The sequence below is a fragment of the Diadema setosum genome, chromosome 2, assembly GCF_964275005.1.
Source record: "Diadema setosum chromosome 2, eeDiaSeto1, whole genome shotgun sequence".
NCBI lineage: Eukaryota > Metazoa > Echinodermata > Echinoidea > Diadematoida > Diadematidae > Diadema > Diadema setosum.
In genome coordinates, this window is record NC_092686.1 from 14,096,372 (window position 1) to 14,116,720 (window position 20,349).

General features: G+C 37.5%; 2 protein-coding genes and 2 long non-coding RNA genes across 4 annotated transcripts; 3 read left to right on the forward strand and 1 right to left on the reverse strand.

The window, feature by feature from the left end:
- Positions 1-859: 859 nt before the first annotated feature.
- LOC140240056 (uncharacterized) lies at positions 860-4,069 on the reverse strand. Its single transcript, XR_011902014.1, has 3 exons — positions 3,863-4,069; positions 1,466-1,563; positions 860-1,004 (listed from the first exon to the last, which is right to left on the reverse strand). It is a non-coding gene; the product is annotated as an uncharacterized lncRNA (long non-coding RNA).
- Positions 4,070-5,175: 1,106 nt separating this feature from the next.
- Positions 5,176-8,588, forward strand: LOC140246109 (uncharacterized). Its single transcript, XR_011902428.1, has 3 exons — positions 5,176-5,305; positions 7,905-7,955; positions 8,480-8,588. It is a non-coding gene; the product is annotated as an uncharacterized lncRNA (long non-coding RNA).
- A 6,802-nt stretch (positions 8,589-15,390) lies between these two features.
- Positions 15,391-17,313, forward strand: LOC140242689 (uncharacterized). Its single transcript, XM_072322453.1, has one exon. It carries the CDS (start codon positions 15,391-15,393, stop codon positions 17,311-17,313), a length of 1,923 nt encoding a protein of 640 aa, XP_072178554.1.
- Positions 17,314-17,408: 95 nt separating this feature from the next.
- LOC140242699 (uncharacterized) lies at positions 17,409-18,776 on the forward strand. Its single transcript, XM_072322462.1, has one exon. It carries the CDS (start codon positions 17,409-17,411, stop codon positions 18,774-18,776), a length of 1,368 nt encoding a protein of 455 aa, XP_072178563.1.
- The last annotated feature ends 1,573 nt before the right edge of the window (positions 18,777-20,349 follow it).

The following is a 20,349-nucleotide window of genomic DNA, read 5'->3' on the forward strand; positions in this document are numbered from 1 at the left end:
CATTTCCCATGTTTATAAGAATCATACGTAACACATTCAAAGTGGGTTGAAGACAACAAAATAATAAATAAAAGAATAAAGGAGAATAGAATGAATTACAGTTTGAGGTGAGTTTGGCATGTCATTAACTGGATTAATATTATCATCTAGCAGAGATGCATATTTGATTATTTGTTGCATTAATTTCATAAAAATACATACATGTATAACATGTCTCAATCAACATTCAGAATGTTTGCAAAATGTAGATGAACATGTATCATGAACATGGTTGAAGATGAAGCTGGAACTTTTTGTTAATGGGTCTAAGCTACCATTTGTGACTCTCATAAATCTGTTTTCTGTGAAAATTCGTACAGCGAGCTAAAAGTTTCTGATATACACATTTTGACAGTGTGACACATTTGGTTATGCCCCCGACAATTTAGATTGACTCTCGCAATTATCACCGTTTACGAAAAATAAATCAGGGAAGGGCATGTTAATCCTCAGTCGATAACTATTACAACTATGCAATGATTATTCAACCATCTAACTTCATCTGATTACAGCATCATCTGAATATTGCCAATGTGCACTTAGAAATTTATCAAGATGTATCACAAGGTTATGATTACCACACAAAACCTTCAAGATTTATTATCATGAAATACATACCAATGAACACTTAAAGAAAATCTAACATTCCATATCCACATGAAGCTTGCCTTGATATAAATGTCTCTCAGTAGTGTTATTAAAGTGTAGCAAAATTGTAATTACGACATCACAGAATGGAATGCATGTTTTCACCTTCAATCTTAGAATCTTCTTTCATGTTTCCATTTTACAATCACATTTTAATGTAGATATACCGTCCTTATGTTGTCGCCCTTCATCCCAAGTTCTCCCTTCTATCCTATCTGTAGATTGTCTTCTTTCCTAAGCCATTGTATTCACATTCCTTGATGATAAGCACGATGCTGTACTTTTTTTCTTCTCTGAAACAGTCCAGCTCTTCGCTACTGCATGGCATCAGTCATGTGAAAGAAAAGACAGAAATTAAGAACTTTCGATTAAAATCAAACATCATGATACAAGATACAACTTTCATTTTGAGAAAAAGAAATCAGCCAACTAAGCTGTAGTTGAAATCATTTTGCTCTATTTATATTAAACATAAAACAAAATGGTATACAGGATCAAAGAATGTCAAAAAAATACTGCTGTTCGTCTTTGATGCATATTCAAATTGTCTCGCCTTTTACATATTTTAATGATGCAAGATCTTATGTCTAGCACTTAGTAAGTCTCATGTAGAAATTAAATTATCATTCACATGAATAAATCTACATGTCCTTGTAAATAAGGCATTGCTTTGAAAAAGCTGAATATTACTAACTGCATTTGGGAAACGGTCTACGACAATCAAACTTCTTTATTATCAGAGACTTTAACATCTTGATTAGACCTAGACTCTAATTACCATTGTATTCACATCCGTTGATGATGTACACGACCCTGTACTTTTTCTTTTCTTTTCTGAGACAGTCCAGTTCTTCGCTACTACATGGCACCAGTCATCTGAAAGAAAAGAAAGAAATTAAGAACTTTTGATCAAAATCAAACATCATGGTACAAGATACAACTTTAATTTTGAGAAGAAAAAAAAATCAGCCAACAAAACTGAAGTTGAAATTATTTTGCTCTATTTATATTAAACATAAAACAAAATGGTAGGCCTATGCAGGATCAAAGAATGTCAAAATATACTGCTGTTCGTCTTTGATCCATATTCAAATTGTCTCGTCATTTACACATTTTAATGATGCTAGATCTTATGTCTAGCACTTAGTAAGTCTCATGTAGAAATTGAATTATCATTCACATGAATATAAATCTACATGTACTTGTAAACAAGGCATTGCATTGAAGTAGCTGAATATTACTGCCTGCATTTGGGAAACAGTCTACGACAATCAAACCTGTTTCTTATCAGAGACTGTATCATCTTTATTAGACCTAGACTCTACATTATCATTCAGCTTTTAAAGGTATTAACCATTCACCTATAAAACAGTGGCATTGTCATGTGCATCATATTTCTTTCATACTGCACATATTTTCATGAAGTCTGTGCAAGAATGCAAATGAAACACGTCTGCTGTTTGGTATTTATCAAAAAAAAAAAAATCACTAACCCGGAAGTCCTTGGCCTTAGGAATAACACGTGGCGAGTTAGCAGGAATTGACATTAAAATAGAATAAGAATAGATCTACTAAATAGGCCTTTGCCTCATGAATGTCTGGTCTAATTATAGACTAAGTGAAGTCTAGACCTTTCACTTTTAAGTTACACAGATTTCATATTACTTAGATCTAGACTACATCTAAATCTAGACATCTAATACTATTAGATCTTGGCAACTTTTGTCTTTGTGACACGAAATTAACACGTCACGGATGATATTTCGGCGATGTCCAACAGGATGACAGTACCACTATTACTAAATCAGCAAGTTGACATAGATAATTAACATCAACTTGTTAAAGTACGTTAGAGATGGCACCATATACAATAACCGGTGACACTGACACTGACAGATCTAGCGACTACGTTTAGACTAACGTTAAAGAGTGAGCCTCGCCATCTCAGTAAGTCGGCCAAAGACAAAGTCAATACAGGGCTAAGTCAGTGTTACTGTTATGTTAGGCCTAACAAACGTTAACGGTTACTCGGTAAGGTTAGGTTTACCAGGACTCAAGAGTCCTAGTTAAATCAGTCGAGGGACATTTCTTAGGAAGTCCTTCGATTCCAAGAATAAAAAGAGTGAAAAAACAAAGGGAAAAAAGGAAAGAAGAAAGGACAAAAGATTATGTATGGCTGCTGTGGAAATCGACAGCGCCACTGTATCACTATCAATCAAGCGTAAATATATAAACGCCATTTGGTTGGGCCACATTCACAAGTTTTAGGGGAAAAAAGCCCCACCGCTGTGCTTAGGTACTCCACTCGAACTAACGTTAGACATACACTACACACAGTACGGTACTAGGGCTGAATTCACAAGTATACTTTAACACTGCACTGTACAGGAAAGCCACCTAACCTGTAGAGTACTCGTAGTGTTTAGGTAGTATCACTAGACCACATACTGTCATAGATGACATCTACACCAACGCTGCACACTGGCACTGGTCCGACGGTCCCTGACCAGGAAAAATCACTGTTGGACACTGACCAGTAACTTTTTCAGGAATGGACCAGTAAAGATTGGGGGAAAAATGGGTGGACTCTACCTACTATTACCACTAGTCTAGATGTAGATCTAGAGCTAGACTACCGGTATGGCTCTGAACTGTGTTAATTTGACTTGGTCTTAGACTTCAGCTGATCTTAGTTTTAGTAACTGGTATCACAAGTAAAGTCTTAACTTAGACTTAATAGTTAGACTTGAAAGTAAAAGTCTAACATGTCTAACTTTATTCTTTACTCTTCCTTTGAGTTTTACTGTTAGACTTTTTCTTCTTTTTTTTTTTTAGTTTAGTACGCCTACTTTGTCAATCTCATGATTTCATTTTCAACTCAAAAGTCAAGGCTTTTAGTGTCTTCGAGACTTTGAAATCTTGCAATCTGCATGTCTTGCACACAGACGTTACGACTACAGTACTCAGTAGTCTCAGAAGTAACGACATAAGTTGAAAAGAAACAATGAATAATATGATTTGGGATCTAATTTGAAATTGTATGGCGTTTACCGACTAGGCTTCATAAGCATCACGCGATTGAATACATGGGACTACACACTACCGCAATTAATGGTTATGGTAGTCCAACTGAAACTGTTATTTTGAGCATGATTTTAATAGGATTATAGCTTACCATTCACTTCACTCGTGGACAGTGGGCTGGCTTAGGCCGTCATTCATCTTTCAGAAGGTTTGGTTCTCACTCTGAGATCTGGATTAGGGCCAAAACCTAATTCTAGGCCAGTAAGTTGAACAAAGCTCAAAGTAATGCAACTGCGACGGTTCGTAAAACCCGCATTGCTCTTCACCGTAGCAATTCGGGTTTTACGAACCGGCGTATCTTTCGTGCGTCGGTTCGTGAAACTCCTTTTTCTCAATTTCTCGATATTTCGAGTACCGTCCTTTTTTTTCTTTCTTTGATAAAATTAAGAATAATTAATTTTGTGATCTAAAATTTTGGGATTTGGTAGAGTTTTGAAAGCACTTTCATTTGGTACCAATATCTCGATTTTGAAAATTTTGACCAAAATCGAAATAGCGTCAGTTCGTGAAAACACCGACGATATGCTCTCTCACACGCTTTAATATGCTTGTGCACACATATATATCAATGATGTCATGTCTCTCACGGCACCACATCGGCTTTCACTGAAAAGGCAAAGAGAGCCTAGTAACATTTCGGATTCTGTCTTGTTGCTCTTTTCTTGCCTCTGCAGTGCGAATGCAGGACATCGTGAAACGTGAAAGGAACGATGCTTCAGAGGTGTCGAAGATGGAGAATGCTGACCTCACCAAACGTGACGTCAGTGATGTGGGCAATGAGTGAGGTGACGTCTCCGGTGCAGATGAACTTTGAACCGTGTTTGGGAGTTTGGAAGCCCGCCACAACCGTCATGCTTTGTCTCCTCCTGGCTAACTAGGGCCTATATACAGTATGAATTATTATGAAAATCACAGTGATAATCATTAAACACTTCAACTGAAAATAATAAATACGGCCTATAACTTTTCTCATAAATTACTTCTGTTTTTTTGGTCCTTATATCAATAAACTTAAGCAAACTGTAAAACTTCTCCTTCGGTTTTCTTCCTTCGTGTGGCGAGTTGTTTTTTTTTTTTTTTTCTTATGGCGTGCAGTGTGAAATTGTCTCATTTGTATCACAAGTATGTTGGGCTTTTTTTTATCCTCTCCCTGTGTATCGTAAAAATGAGAAATCAAATTCGCTGTTCACGTAACATCCCTTGTTGTATTATATATTAACACTAAGGGCAACCAGTGTCATATAACATGTTGCTTTGGTGACAAAAGGAGCTATTGAGAGACGAATAGAGTCAAAATGAAAATAAAAAGGAGCATGATTAGTCTGTGTTATTAGCAATCGAGATGTTTTGCTATCAATTGAGCCAAACATAATCCCTAGCCACAAGCATAACCTAATACTAATCCTCAGATCAAACAAACTCTAATCCTAACCCTAAGTCCTTGGAGAGAATAAGACCGGAGTACTGTCGCTGAAAAATGGCCTGTCGCCGTATCCTCCGCTTAATGGAAGTCAAAATAAACCCAAATTATATGGTGAGTATCGAAATTCAAGTCCAAGTTCTGTTTATTCTGATTAGTCATATAAATATAGGTAGATATCATCATTATGAATTATTATTATTATTATTATTATTATTACTATTATTATTATTATTATCATTATTAATTCTGCAGAGGAAACAAGTATTATGACAAAAAGTATGTAGGTCATACACTGATATGATTTTGTATACCAAAAAAGCTTAGCACTGCAGTTTGATAGCAAACACTTAAAAAGAGAAACAAAAAAAGGCATAGTATGCATGCGATTATGACAGGGGCCAACAAGAAGAACAATGAACTTTGTATAACGATAACACTGTTCGTTTATACACACTTAGCAGGAAAAAGAGAAAAATGACAAGGAAAATCGAATGGCATATTTCAGGGGGAAAGTTATAAAAAAAGATAGTGGATGACTGAACGCAGCAGTACTACTAAAGCACTTCAGCTGATGTTTCTGGGAAAAGTGTCGGTTACGCCATGGCTATAGACGCTCAATGAGGAGTCTGCAACCATTCGTTACTGGAGGACACGGACAAAAAGAAAATGTCTCCAAAATATTGAAATTCAAGGTATTTCAACCTTTCTTTAACACGATGAAAGAGCACTTGACTAGCTTCTTTGAGAAAGAAAAGAGGTACAACAATGATGATACTGCCCCGTTAGCATGCTTATGTTAGTAACAAGTAGAGATCCTTCTACTTTTTATTTAAAAAAGAAGGAAAGATTTCATGAATTTATCTTTACTTAAATTGCTAATGTAGGCGTCTTGTAGCCTACAAGTTGTAGGGGTACTTATGAAGACTGATGTTTGTACTTCATCATATATTTGTGTCAACTCGTTTTTCCAAAAATTAAATATAGATTATCATTATTGACTAAAATATTACGATAGCTGCAACTGATTGACAATGATAGTTATTGAGAAACAATTGTTCTTTGGAGTGAATACATGTCTTTGAGTGGCAAATTGCCCAACATCGACGTAAATAAGCACTGAATTGATCAGTGTTTCAGTAGTGGCCATGATAAAAGAAATCATAGGTGTACGCAGGATTCGAACATACGACCTCCTGATCATTTCAGTGCGTATTTACGTCGATGTAGGGCAATTTTTTCAATCAGTTGCTCAAGTCGTATGTGGCCACATTGTTTCCAAATGGCATACAGTACTCATAGGCTTTTCTATTTTCTCTGGCAATAAATGTAATTTGTCACTTAAATATTGATGTGAATTTACCAAAGGGAGACACAGTAGTTAAAATAACGGTAATAATTATAAGACTATTTCAAAAGCAAGGTATGTAGAATAAAGGATGGGTGCTGTGAAAAACAGCTGTAATTCAGAGGTATAATCTTACAACAGTCAGTCACATGACATTCTCTGACAATAAGGGATTTACTAATCATATAGATACCAAGAAGTGTAGTCAATGAGAACATTTCAAGCGGAGTGCCGTCGAGGACAACATTAACCAACAGCGTTTCTAGTGAATTGCTAAAGAGCATGAAGATTATTATATTGCAGATTGAGAGATAATTTGCTGGCTCGTATCCACTGTGTATAAAACATCTTGTAACTTTTTATTGATAACGTGAAGAGGAATTTGGCGGTTTCTATGAGAATAGAAAGGTAAGAGTCATCGCCAAATAAAGGGAGGGAGAGAGAGCTTTTAACACAACATCGATGAAAATCGATGATGTAAATAACATGTTAAAAAAAGGCATAACAGACTATACCTTACTGATACATAAAAAAAAAAAAAAAAAAAAAAAAAAAACATGGTTAGGTAATTCCTGGAACACTCAAAAGCATTTCAACGAGGCTGTAATGCTATGATTTTTTTTTTTTTTTTTTTTTTTAGCAAGAACTCATGGTTTATCATATCAACGGCTGTGGAAAAGTCTAGGAATGTACAAATCGGACGTAAAACAATTCCTTAAAGAAGTGGTTACCTTTTCAATAAAAGTAAGAAATGGGTGGTACTGAAAGTCAAATTGAAGATCGATCCAAAAAAAACCGATTTCAGAACCGATATTACTCTTTAACAAAATGAGAGAAAAAAAAGTTTAAATTGAAATTGACATATATACAATTACATAAGCTTTTTCTTTGTATTAGAATAACTTTTGCAATTTTTGTGGCAGAGGGCACCACATCAGACATGCACTCTACGGAAAATAAGTGAAACTTTGCATGTTAAAAGGTCGGATCTATGAAAGTGAAAGTTGCACCTTCAAAGATGTTCCGATTGTGACAATGGTCGTGAAGGTGCAAAGTAGCGCCTGGGTGTGACATTGGTAAAGGTGGAAAGTTGAACCAATTTTTCTTAGATTGTAAGTGACAGACTATCTGTTAGTTTATGCACAAGAGGATTTACAGAACAATCAATTATAAGTCTCACTGAAAATGATTTCCACTACGATCATAATCCATGCTCTTTTTATCTGTTAATCTTGAAACAATATCTATAATCAAACAAAATGTATTCTATAATATAGAAAAGTATGGAGTTCGGACTTGGTATTCGCAAAATATTAAAGGGATTTCTAATTTACATTCTGTTGATATCATACTATCAATTTCTAGGTGGTGGAGGTGGTCTAGGAATTCAACGGCTGTTACGACCACCGCAGGGCGGTAGGTGATATTATTCTTTAATTTCTCTAATCATGCGTGTTGGCAGGATTGCATACCTTGTCCACATAAAACATGCGAAAATTGCCGTTTGAAGTACTTCTCCAGAATTCCCAGATAGTGTAAGCGCTCACCATATCTTCCCCAGTCTGTCTGGAGTAGAGTTTCTTTCATTTTAAATCTACATAATTATGGACAAGTTTAGATCGATCAGAAACTCTAGTATATATATACTAACTGAATTGTACTGACTATATAGGAAGACAAGATTCGACTCTCATTCCATTCAATGTAACGTTAATCGAAAACAGATGTCATTTTGCCCTACATTGCGCAAGTGGTATAGAATTTTTTTCTTACGTGTTTAATTAAACTTTCCCACATATGCTCTCTCACACGCTTTAATATGCTTGTGCACACATATATATCAATGATGTCATGTCTCTCACGGCACCACATCGGCTTTCACTGAAAAGGCAAATAGAGCCTAGTAACATTTCGGATTCTGTCTTGTTGCTCTTTTCTAGCTTCTGCAGTGCGAATGCAGGACATCGTGAAACGTGAAAGGAACGATGCTTCAAAGGTGCCGAAGATGGAGAATGCTGACCTCACCAAACGTGACGTCAGTGATGTGGGCAATGAGTGAGGTGACGTCTCCGGTGCAGATGAAGTTTGAACCGTGTTTGGGAGTTTGGAAGCCCGCCACAACCGTCATGCTTTGTCTCCTCCTGGCCAACTAGGGCCTACCTACATTATGAATTATTATGAAAATCACAGTGATAATGATTAAACACTTCAACTGAAAATAATAAATACGGCCTATAACTTTTCTCATAAATTACTTCTGTTTTTTGGTCCTTACATCAATAAACTTAAGCAAACTGTAAAACTTCTCCTTCGGTTTTCTTTCTTCGTGTGGCGAGTTGGTTTTTTTTTTTTCTTATGACGTGCAGTGTGAAATTGTCTCATTTGTATCACAAGTATGTTGGGCTTTTGTTATCCTCTCCCTGTGTATCGTAGAAATGAGAAATCAAATTCGCTGTTCACGTAACATCCCTTGTTGTATTATATAAAATTATATTAACACTAAGGGCAACCAGTGTCATATAACATGTTGCTTTGGTGACAAAAGGAGCTATTGAGAGACGAATAGAGTCAAAATGAAAATAAAAGGGAGCATGATTAGTCTGTGTTATTAGTAAACGACATGTTTTGCTATAAATTGAGCCAAACATAATCCCTAGCCACAAGCATAACTTTGTACTAATCCTCAGATCAAACAAACTCTTATCCTAACCCTAAGTCCTTGGAGAGAATAAGACCGGAGTACTGTCGCTGAAAAATGGCCTGTCGCCGCATCCTCCGCCTAAGGGAAGCCAAAATAAACCCATATTATATGGTGAGTATCGAAATTCAAGTCCAAGTTTTGTTTATTCTAATTAGTCATATAGATATAGGTAGATATCATCATTATGAATTAATTATGAATACACAACTTCTGCAGAGGAAACAAGTATTATGACAAAAAGGATAAAAGTTTTACACTGATATGATTTTGTACACAAAAAAAAAAAAGCTTACAACTGCAGTTTAATAGCAAGCACTAAAACAGTACAACAAGAAAGGCATAGTACATGGCTTAATGCGATCATGATAGGGGCCAACAAGAAGAACGATGGACATTGCAAAACGATAACACTGTTCGGTTATATATAGTTGTATCTGTTGTTAGGAAAGAAAGGTGAAAAGAAAGGTGAAAAATGGAATGACATATTTCAGGTGGAAGTTACAAAAAAAAAAAGATAGTGGATGACTGAATGCAGCGGTACTACTAAAGCACTTCAGCTGATTTTGGGGAAAAGTGTCGGTTACGTCATCGCTAGACGCTCAATGAGAATACGCAACTATTCGCTACTGCAGGACATGCACACAGAAAAATGTCTCCAAAAATATTAAAATTCAAGGTATTTCAACCTTTCTAATGCAATGAAAGAGCACTCGACTGGCCTCTTTGAGAAAAAAAAATGAAAAGGTTTACAATGATAATACAGCCCTGTTAGCACGCTTATGTTAGTAACAAGTAGGGAATCTTGTACTTTTTATCCAAAAAAAAAAAAAAACACACACACACACACACACAAATTGATTTGATTTACGTTATTTCAATTGCTAATGAATAGTTTCAGCAGAGGAGGGGTATATGTGTTAAACTTATGAAAAATGTGGATTGTTATCAACAATAGATAAAAACAAAATTATAAAGACAGTGAAAGTTTTTTATATGTTTATTTTTTTTTTGAAGAATCATGATCATGAAACTGTAACGCGGTCATTAGAATTAGCTAGGCAGTCAAAAGACATTCAGTACATATTCCTTTCATATTTTCTTTTTTGGGAGAATTGTCAGTGCTGTTTGTATGAGTAGTTTGGAATTTCAACCACGTTGTTGGTTGACGAAACATAAAATCAATCTGTTTTGCAGAGGACCACCCCATTCTCCTTTGTTGTCTGACACTATCAAACTAGTTCCCTAGGAGGAAAATAAAAGGCTCACCATTGTCTGGGCTTACAAAAGGTGTACTGATAGCAAATTTTCAATAGAGGTATCTAGTAGATCACCAGGTATATGAAACCAAGAGCTACTAAGAAGGGTCCAAAGAGTCTACCGTTGCAGATAGCAGAAGACACTTGCCTGACAAAAAAGGGTTTTTGATCTATCACTCGCCGAGAAAAATGAAGAACTTTCGGATTGCGTGCCTAGTCCTTCTGGTTGCCGGATCTCTGCTTGTGAAGGAAAGCGGTAGATAAAATGGATTTATTTATTTTATTTTATTTATAGTACAGAGTATATCATTTAAAGATGAATTCAAAGTTTATTTGATGAAAATCGGGTTTGGAATGACGGAAACATGCAAAAAACAAAGTAAACTAAAGCAATCGTAATAAAGTGTGGGTGCCACACTTTATTAGAATTGTTCTCTTTTTGGATATCTCAGCCATTTTTAAAACCTGCTTGTGAAGGAAAGCGGTAGATAGAATGGATTTATTTATTTCTAAAATCAATGTATCACTTCATAGATCGTTGTATGTGGTAATAATACCGTCAATATAATCAGTGTAAAATTTCATATATGCGTATCAATGCAATTTTACGACACATACATTTTAATCTCCTCCAACCGTAAACAGAAAACACACACACACACAGACACACACCCTTAGGAGGTGAACTGTTTCATTGCATATTTTCATGGCATTGTACAAATAGTTTAAAGCGCGGTGTACTTCAACATCATTAAAGGGACGGTACAGTATTGGTGGAGATGAGAATTGGGCTTTTAACTTTTTGTGAGATACCAAGAAAACACTTATGATTTTTGATATAGTACAGAGCATATCATTTAAAGATGAATTCAAAGTTTATTTGATGAAAATCGGGTTTGGAATGACGGAAACATGCAAAAAACAAAGTAAACTAAAGCAATCGTAATAAAGTGTGGGTGCCACACTTTATTAGAATTGTTCTCTTTTTGGATATCTCAGCCATTTTTAAAACCTGCTTGTGAAGGAAAGCGGTAGATAGAATGGATTTATTTATTTCTAAAATCAATGTATCACTTCATACATCGTTGTATGTGGTAATAATACCGTCAATATAATCAGTGTAAAATTTCATATATGCGTATCAATGCAATTTTACGACACATACATTTTAATCTCCTCCAACCGTAAACAGAAAACACACACACACACAGACACACACCCTTAGGAGGTGAACTGTTTCATTGCATATTTTCATGGCATTGTACAAATAGTTTAAAGCGCGGTGTACTTCAACATCATTAAAGGGACGGTACAGTATTGGTGGAGATGAGAATTGGGCTTTTAACTTTTTGTGAGATACCAAGAAAACACTTATGATTTTTGATATAGTACAGAGCATATCATTTAAAGATGAATTCAAAGTTTATTTGATGAAAATCGGGTTTGGAATGACGGAAACATGCAAAAAACAAAGTAAACTAAAGCAATCGTAATAAAGTGTGGGTGCCACACTTTATTAGAATTGTTCTCTTTTTGGATATCTCAGCCATTTTTAAAACCACTTTTCATCAAATAAATGTTGAATTCCTCATAGAATTACATGCTCTTTCATATTTCAGAAGAGGTTTCACATTATCTCAAAAAAAAAGTTAGATTCTAAACCTGAAATTAGGTCTCAACCAAAACTATTAAGGCACTGATTTGATTAGTTGATATTCTTTGAAGCTAGTTTTCATGTCATCATTTGAAGATTATAAAGTGTTTCTGCGATAATTGGCTTGTTACGTGGAGACTTTTCCTGTCTTAAAGGGACTGTACAGTACTGGTTGAGGTGGGGATTCATGTTTTGAACATTCCTAAGTGAGATAATATGTAGAGCCTGTTATGAAATATGAAAGAGCATGTAATTTTAAGAAGGATTCAACGTTTATTTGATGAAAATTGGTTTTCAAATGGCTGAGATATCCAAAAAAGTGTTAATAATAAAAGGCGACATGCCACAACTTTATTAGGATCTCTTTGTTTCACCTTGTTTTTGGATATCTCAGCCATTTCAAAACCGATTTCCATCGAATAAACTTTTGATACCCCTTAGAACTGCATGCTCTTCGACACCTCATAGAGTGGTTTCTGAATATCTCGCAAAATTTTAAAAGCTAAATCCTCACCTCGACCAGAACTGTACACACCCTTTAATTCTGCCCGCTCGTAAGTTACATGATTCACCACTCCTCTATTTTAGCTCAGGGAATCACGACTTCGGAGAATTCTGTGAAATGTCCATTACATTCACTCCTATTCTGATATTTTGGTTCTCCTCCTTTTCGACAGATGCACAAATTGGTGGCGATGGAGGTAAGTTAGTGTTATCAATTTTCATAGTGCATCCTTTATACACAGCAACTTCACAAACTCACTATTTAAAGTTACCATCTGAGAAAGCTCAGTGACGGATCTAGAGCGGATCACACCAGGCGTGCTCTTTTTTTTTTAAACAAAATAAATTTAAAAAATGGGGCGCGTGCACCCCTTTAATTTTGTAAAGGCGCCTCCCCTTTACGGAATTCATGGATCAGCTTCTGAAGGTTGTTACTAAATGTTTTTTGCTGCGCACAAATTGAACCTTTACTTTAAAGGTCTTATTTTTCTTTTTTATTCAAATGGACTTCGACAATCTTCAAATTAGACACATACCAAGCGCAACGCGTCGGACAACATGCATGGAACTCGGACCATAGACTGTTTTCTTGTGGTTATTCTTATGTGGACGAATGCTTATAAAATGGAGCACTTACTATTTATAAACGTATTGAACTTAAGGGCTCTTCATCCAAACACCAATGTAGGTCTATTTAATTGTGGGATGCTGTCGCCGCTGTGGCAATACAGGTTGTACATTCTGTATAATACATTTGACAAAGTTCGATCTTACGGAGTCCATTTAAAGGCATAATTTACCATTTTCAGATGAAACAATTAGTCAGCTATAGTGTTTCAAAATAGTTCTAAAATATGAGCTCGGGATAAAGACAACCAATGTGACAAATTTGAATCAGTATAACTAAAGTGAAGTATTGTTATATATACAAAATATGAACATAATTATGAAAATAGTTCTGGACTGCCTAACTAAAGTTGTGATTTAGTAAGAAAATAATAATATCACTTTTTTTTTTCATTTTTATAAATCACCGATTTCAATCTTAACAGGACCTAATTAAGAGTGCAAAAGTCCAGTTTGCTGTTTATTTATGTTTTCATAGTAAAGCATTCATATGATTTCCGGCATAATACGTACTTCAGTAAATTCATTGACCAGTTTCTTTCTCTTCCCTTCCTTTTGGTCAGCTTTCAATGATTGACTCCATAAACTTGGTACTGTATAAGCGCATGCATTCTGTTGGAAAATTGTGCTGGGTAAGGGATTTAATGAAATTCGCTAGATCGTCCTGTAGGGTATTTATGAAGACTGATGTTTGCTCTACTGATGCTTGTACAAATACTTCAACAAATGTTTGTATCAACTCGTTTTTTCCAGAAATCAGATATGAATTATCTTAATGGACTATAAGATATTACAATAGACTTTGAAGAACATATATATATATATATGTATATATATACATATATGAGACCGTGCACCACAAAACGAACAAAAAGTCGCACACACTGATTTTGCGTCAGGACTGAAAATAAGTGAAATGGGTCAACCTTGCTGATCTTGACTTTTTCATATTTTCTGGAAGAGCAAGTCTTCTTTTACATTATGCTAAAATGTGGGGTCATAAAACGGGCGGGAAAGTGTGTTTTTTAGCAGTTTATCTCGAACATTTTTGGTAGAATAGTGTGATTATGTGTGTCTTTAGGGTCCCTTTTTCATTTCTGAAAAACCTTGTACACACTCTCACTTTCAACTCTGATAACTTTTGAAAAGATGGAGCTACTGCATTGAAAGTTGGCATTGATTATGGACAGAATGTGTTAATGAGGCATACCTAATTTCAGTTTAATCTGATAATCCCTTCATTGTTGTTACTCGGGTGGTTTACTTCCTGTTTTTTTGTCCCATTCGTCGCACAGCCAGCACGGTTTGGTATAGATGAAGCGCTTGGATAGACACTGTACTTCAGAGCCTCTTTTCTCAGTTCAGACTTTTCCTGAGTTTGTGCTTTCTTTCCAATATTTAGATAGGTTAGGAGAGTCCATTTGATTTGAGTTATACATCATTTTAAAGCTTAAAGTCTGTTCTTTCAGAATATGGTCTTAACTGAAAATTCATGTCTGGCGACTTTTTGTTTGTTTTGTGGTGCAGGGTCACATATATATAATATATATATATATATATATGAAGGGTTTGTTTGCAAAAACCGATAAGTCCATTTTTGAAGATTTTGAAGTACGATCTCTATCATAAAGTACAAAATAATACCTTTTAAATGATATATTGGTCACTACATATAAAGGTATACTTTTGAAGTTATGGTCAAAAGAAGCAAACATTTTCTTATTATTTTCTTTATTTTTCTTGACCTTTAATCGCAAATATCTCCATTTGGCAAATATGGACTTATCGGTTTTTGCAAACAAACTCTTCATATATATATATATAAACGTAAACGTATTTTGTACGTTTGCTTCAGAAACGGATTTAATTTTACATCTTTTTCGCACCCTGGCCGCTGACGAAGAGTGCGACTACCTGCTTGTACAATTATGACTTGCGAGCTCCTCCGGCAGGAAGGAGTTTCCTGAATTTGCCGTTTTGGTTTTTCATATATATCATTTTCTGTTCGATGGATCAGTGACCACCAAGAAAGTTTGGTTGACGACCAGGAAAAGACTGATTGACAGCGGGAAAGACCGCTGACAACCGGGAAAGACCGGTATTATTTCGATGGACAAGCAATCTCAAGAAGATGTCATACTGGCTGGGACGTCGCCCAGGATAAAAAGGTCCCCGGATTCTTATGTTGATGACCTGGAAGCGAACGATGACGACGATTTAAGCCTGCTGGTTTCATCGACAGAAATGATCATATGTGATAGATGTGAACGCCAGTTTAAAGGAGTGAGAGGTCTGAAAATACACAGGAGCAAGACACAGTGCGGTAAGTCTCAAGACCGTTTATTGCCTGTCAATAGTAATTCGGAGCTAGTTGATAGTTTGGATCAACCCCACAATACTCATCAAAAGCTGTTTGAGATTAAGGATCGAAAGGTCTTGCAGAGTCTGGAACGTCGCTCTAACATAAATTGGCCGAAGACGACAAATTCACCGGCTTGGACTGCATTCGATGAAGATGTTACTAGAATAGTAAAATCTTTTATGTATGGCACTATTGAACAAAAGATTGAGAAATACAATACGTATGTCTATGCAGTAGCTGTAGAACATTTTGGAGTGAAAGTTGCAAAAGTTTCTCCACAAATACCTCAAATGAGCAGGAGAAAGCATAGGCTGAAAGGACTTCGTAAGCAACAGAGGTTTCTTCGTACTCGATACAAGAAAGCTCCCGACGCAGAGAAGAGTGGAATTAACGAACTTCTAAAGCAAGTGCACGACCAAATCCTAGACCTAAGGAGAAAGGAAAGAGCAGCGAAAAGAAGAAGAGAAAGGAAGCGCACACGAAAGGAGTTCATGCGTAACCCGTATCGCACAGGAAAGAAAGTCCTTAAACCTTCATGCGACTCCAAATCACAGCTTAACTGTAGCAAAGACGACTTAAATACTCATCTGCGTCAAACCTATTCAGGTAATGAAGAGGAGGAGTTTCAGGCATGGCCAGGAAGCGTTCCTGTGGAACCCCCAACCGAGCCCTTCAATGAGGAACCTCCTTCTTTTCATGAACTTCAGGACATTCTAAAGAAAACAAGGAACGCGTCTGCACCTGGGCAAAATGGAATCCCCTACAAGATGTACAAGAGATGTCCTCGCTTGCTTCGCTTGTTGTGGAGTCTTATGCAGGTAGTATGGCGCACGAAAAAGATACCAGTAATATGGAGAGTAGCTGAAGGAGTGTACATTCCGAAATCGGGATCTGCTAACGAGAGGACAATTTCTGACTTTCGTCCAATTTCGCTCCTTAACGTAGAAGCAAAACTGTTTTTTGCTATACCTGCAAAACGCATTGAGAAATACATGAGAGCCAACAAATATCTTGACACGACTATCCAGAAAGGTGGAGTTGAAGGTCATCCAGGTGTATGGGAACACATATCTACATTATGGGAGGTCATCAAGGATGCCAAAACGTCTCAAAAGAACCTCTCGGCTATTTGGTTGGACTTAGCGAACGCGTATGGGTCTGTCCCTCATGCAGCAATTAAATTTGCCCTCCAGTGGTACCACATGCCTCCATCGTTAGTCACACTCGTCGGAAACTACTACGCTGGACTTTATGCAAGGTTTTCAGTACGAGATTGGACTTCTGACTGGCAGCAATTTTCTATCGGCATCTTCATGGGATGTACTCTCTCTCCGATCCTCTTTGTTGTCACTTTCAACCTGCTGAACGATTTTCTGAAGCCCACACCCGTCACACAATATCGTCTGAAGGAAAAAGACTTCAAAGTTCCTGTACTAAAGGAATATATGGATGATATTACTATCCTCACTGCATCTGTCTCGTCTGCCAAGACGGTGCTAGCAAGGGTTAACGAGTTCATGCAGTGGAGCAAAATGAAGATCAAGCCAATGAAATCCAGGTCCCTTGTTATGGAGAGAGGCAAGGTTGCGGATATTCAGCCCTTCGAAGTAGATGGCCAACTTATACCAGGAGTACAGACTAAACCTGTGAAATTTCTCGGACGTGCATAGACGGCCGCCTTGACGACAAAGTCGCTCGTGAAGACGTAATCGTGGAGCTGACATCTTTACTGAAGATTGTCGACAAAAGCAATCTAACAGGCATGATGAAATGCTGGATATACCAACACTTCATCGCTCCAAAGATTCAGTGGAAACTGCTAATATATGATGTTCCATTATCCCAGGTGGAACGCATGGAGGTGTGTGTTGCCGTAAAGTTACGGAGATGGTTGGGAGTGAGCAGAGTTCTAACCGACATCGCATTGTTCTGTCATCAATCGAAGCTTCATCTGCCGATGGAAGGTTTAGTATCATCTATGAAGAAGACGATAGTCAACGCGACCCAGCAACTTCAACAAAGTTCAGATGAAGTAGTTTCGAGAATTCAACCGAAGGTGAGGTGTGGTCGCAAGTGGAACCCAGATCTAGCCATTGAAAGGGCCGAGGGCGCCCTTCGCATGGAAGACTTGGTACGAGGTCAGTTCGGACGTCAGGGCCTAGGATCAGGTCAAGTCAGAAAACCAGTTTCTAAACTTAAGCCTAATGAGCGCCGCGCGGAGATCGTCAGCTTAGCTGTGAGGGAACATGACGACATCCAGTATGTCCGCGCGGTCCAGATGTCGGTGCAGGGGGCATGGACTTCGTGGGAAAATGTGCGACAGAGAAAGCTTTCATGGAGAAATCTCTTCGACACGAGTCCTAGACTCCTTCAATTTCTACTTGGCGCGACGTATGATACCACACCATCACCCGTTAACCTAAAACGATGGGGTATAGTGCATGAAGACTCTTGCAACCTGTGCAAAGAGAGAGCCACCACTACACATATTCTCGCGGGATGCCCCACGAGTCTCGGACAGGGAAGATACACTTGGCGACATAATCGAGTTCTGCGCGTTATCGCCGAGGCATGTAGCAATCAAATTGGACAATGCAACATCAAACCTATTCCAGCCAAACGATGTCATGTGAATTTTGTGAGGGAAGGTGAACAAAGCAAGACAAAATCACAGAGGGCCTTTTCTTCGTGCTTAGATGAGGCAAACGATTGGAAAATCTTGGCTCATCTAGACAAGAAACTTGTCTTCCCTCAAATTGTTTTCGTCACCAGCCTACGCCCGGATATCGTGATATTGTCGGAGGAAAAAAGGCAGGTGTTTATCATTGAACTGACTGTACCAGATGAAGCAGGCATGCAAAGAGCTCGCGAGAGAAAACGTGACAAATACGAAGACCTCGTTTTGGAGATTCAAAAACGGAGATGGAAGGTAGACCTTTGGACAATAGAGGTCGGCTGCCGTGGATTCTCCAATGGGTCTTTATCCTACGTCCTACGACGGCTAGGTTGTGGAACGAGGACGACAAGGAGAGTAGAAGGAGAAGCATGCAGCCGTGCTGAGAGGGCCTCGTTTCACTTGTGGTTGATGAGAAATGAGACTCAGTGGTCCACGCCTACCTATATGACGTCATAATACCTACTCAGAGACAATGACCATGGTGCCCAACAACGCGAGTACAACTGTGGCAACGCGCGTACAACTCTTGCAACGCGCGCGCATGGTTTCATCACCTACTCAGATCATTTGAAATGCAGGTTAGTTGAAAAATCCGTTCGGCCAGGAGCAAACGTATTTTGTACGTTTGCTTCAGAAACGGATTTGATTTTACATCTTTTTCGCACCCTGGCCGCTGACGAAGAGTGCGACTACCTGCTTGTACAATTATGACTTGCGAGCTCCTCCGGCAGGAAGGAGTTTCCTGAATTTGCCGTTTTGGTTTTTCATATATATTGTCTTTAGGTTGTGCATGGAGAGAAAATAATCGAGTTTCATTCACTACTTCAATTGGCTTGTCAAAAAGTATCCAATGATGAGTTTACATCACAATTATCTTAAACGGAAGACCGAACAGTTCGTGTATGTGAGTTTTTAGTAAATAGGTCTTTGCGAACGACACTATTCTTATAATATGAGGTGACTTTATTCAGTGCCATGAAATAGTTAATATCATTTTCATTAATTAATTCTCTGCTCTAGGTGGACATCATGGAGGTATTCAACGGCAGTGGGACATTCCTGGTATTATTGTTATTATAATCATTCAATTTATCTGTACATAAGTGTGTTGGCAGGTTGTTATACATTTTCTACTCGGGAGCGGATCCACGAATTCCGTAAAGGAAAGGCGCCTTTACAAAATCAAAGGGGGCGCACGCCCCCCCCCCCTTCTAGATCCGCCACTGCTACTTGTCAATTTCCTATTGGAAGAACTTAAACATGATTTTCATTAATGGGGGGCCGTTTCCCCTATAGTCTATCCACATTCTTGGGAGTTTCATTATTGCGATATCAAATGTTAACCCGTTAAAGGTATTAGTCCCGAATATACTCGGGCAAGTAGGAAACGCGTGTTGTAGGAAAATCAGCCCGTCTTTAGTGGGTTTAAGAAATATGCTCTTCATACATCAATCAGAAAATCAGAGTATATGGAATTTTATGTATAACATCCCGCCACCGCCGTCATGATTTGTCACCTACTAGTCAACTATTGCAATGACTAAAGAGCATGTTATTATTACCATTACAGTGATAGTAATTAAACACTACAGCTGGAGATGACAAATAGTCCTGCATAACTTTACTTTCAAAAACGGTGGCAGATTCATCGCTATAAAAGAGAGGAAGGAAATAAATTGTATATTAGGTTGTATAATGTAATTAACAGCTATGTGCTGCACAATTTTAGGTAGTGTTTTGCTGCATTTGTATACGTCCACCATGCTACTCTTACTTTTGATGATTTCATTAATCAAATTTCACCCATTTTCTTATCTAGGTGCTCCCCGGGGTATTCTACGGCAGTTGGAATCTTATGGTAGGTGATAATTATCATTTCATGTTCCTATAAATGAACACATGTTGACAGGGGCTTTAAAACTTGACTGGTGACCAACATTGTTATTTGAAGTACTTTTCCACAATTTCGAGATATTGTAAGCGCCCACAATATCTCTATTCAGTCTGTTCGGATTTTTGCATTTGAAGC

Coding starts and splice junctions, on each gene's coding strand:
- LOC140242689 (XM_072322453.1), top strand. CDS start 15,391: ATGGACAAGCAATCTCAAGAAGATGTCATACTGGCTGGGACGTCGCCC.
- LOC140242699 (XM_072322462.1), top strand. CDS start 17,409: ATGAAATGCTGGATATACCAACACTTCATCGCTCCAAAGATTCAGTGG.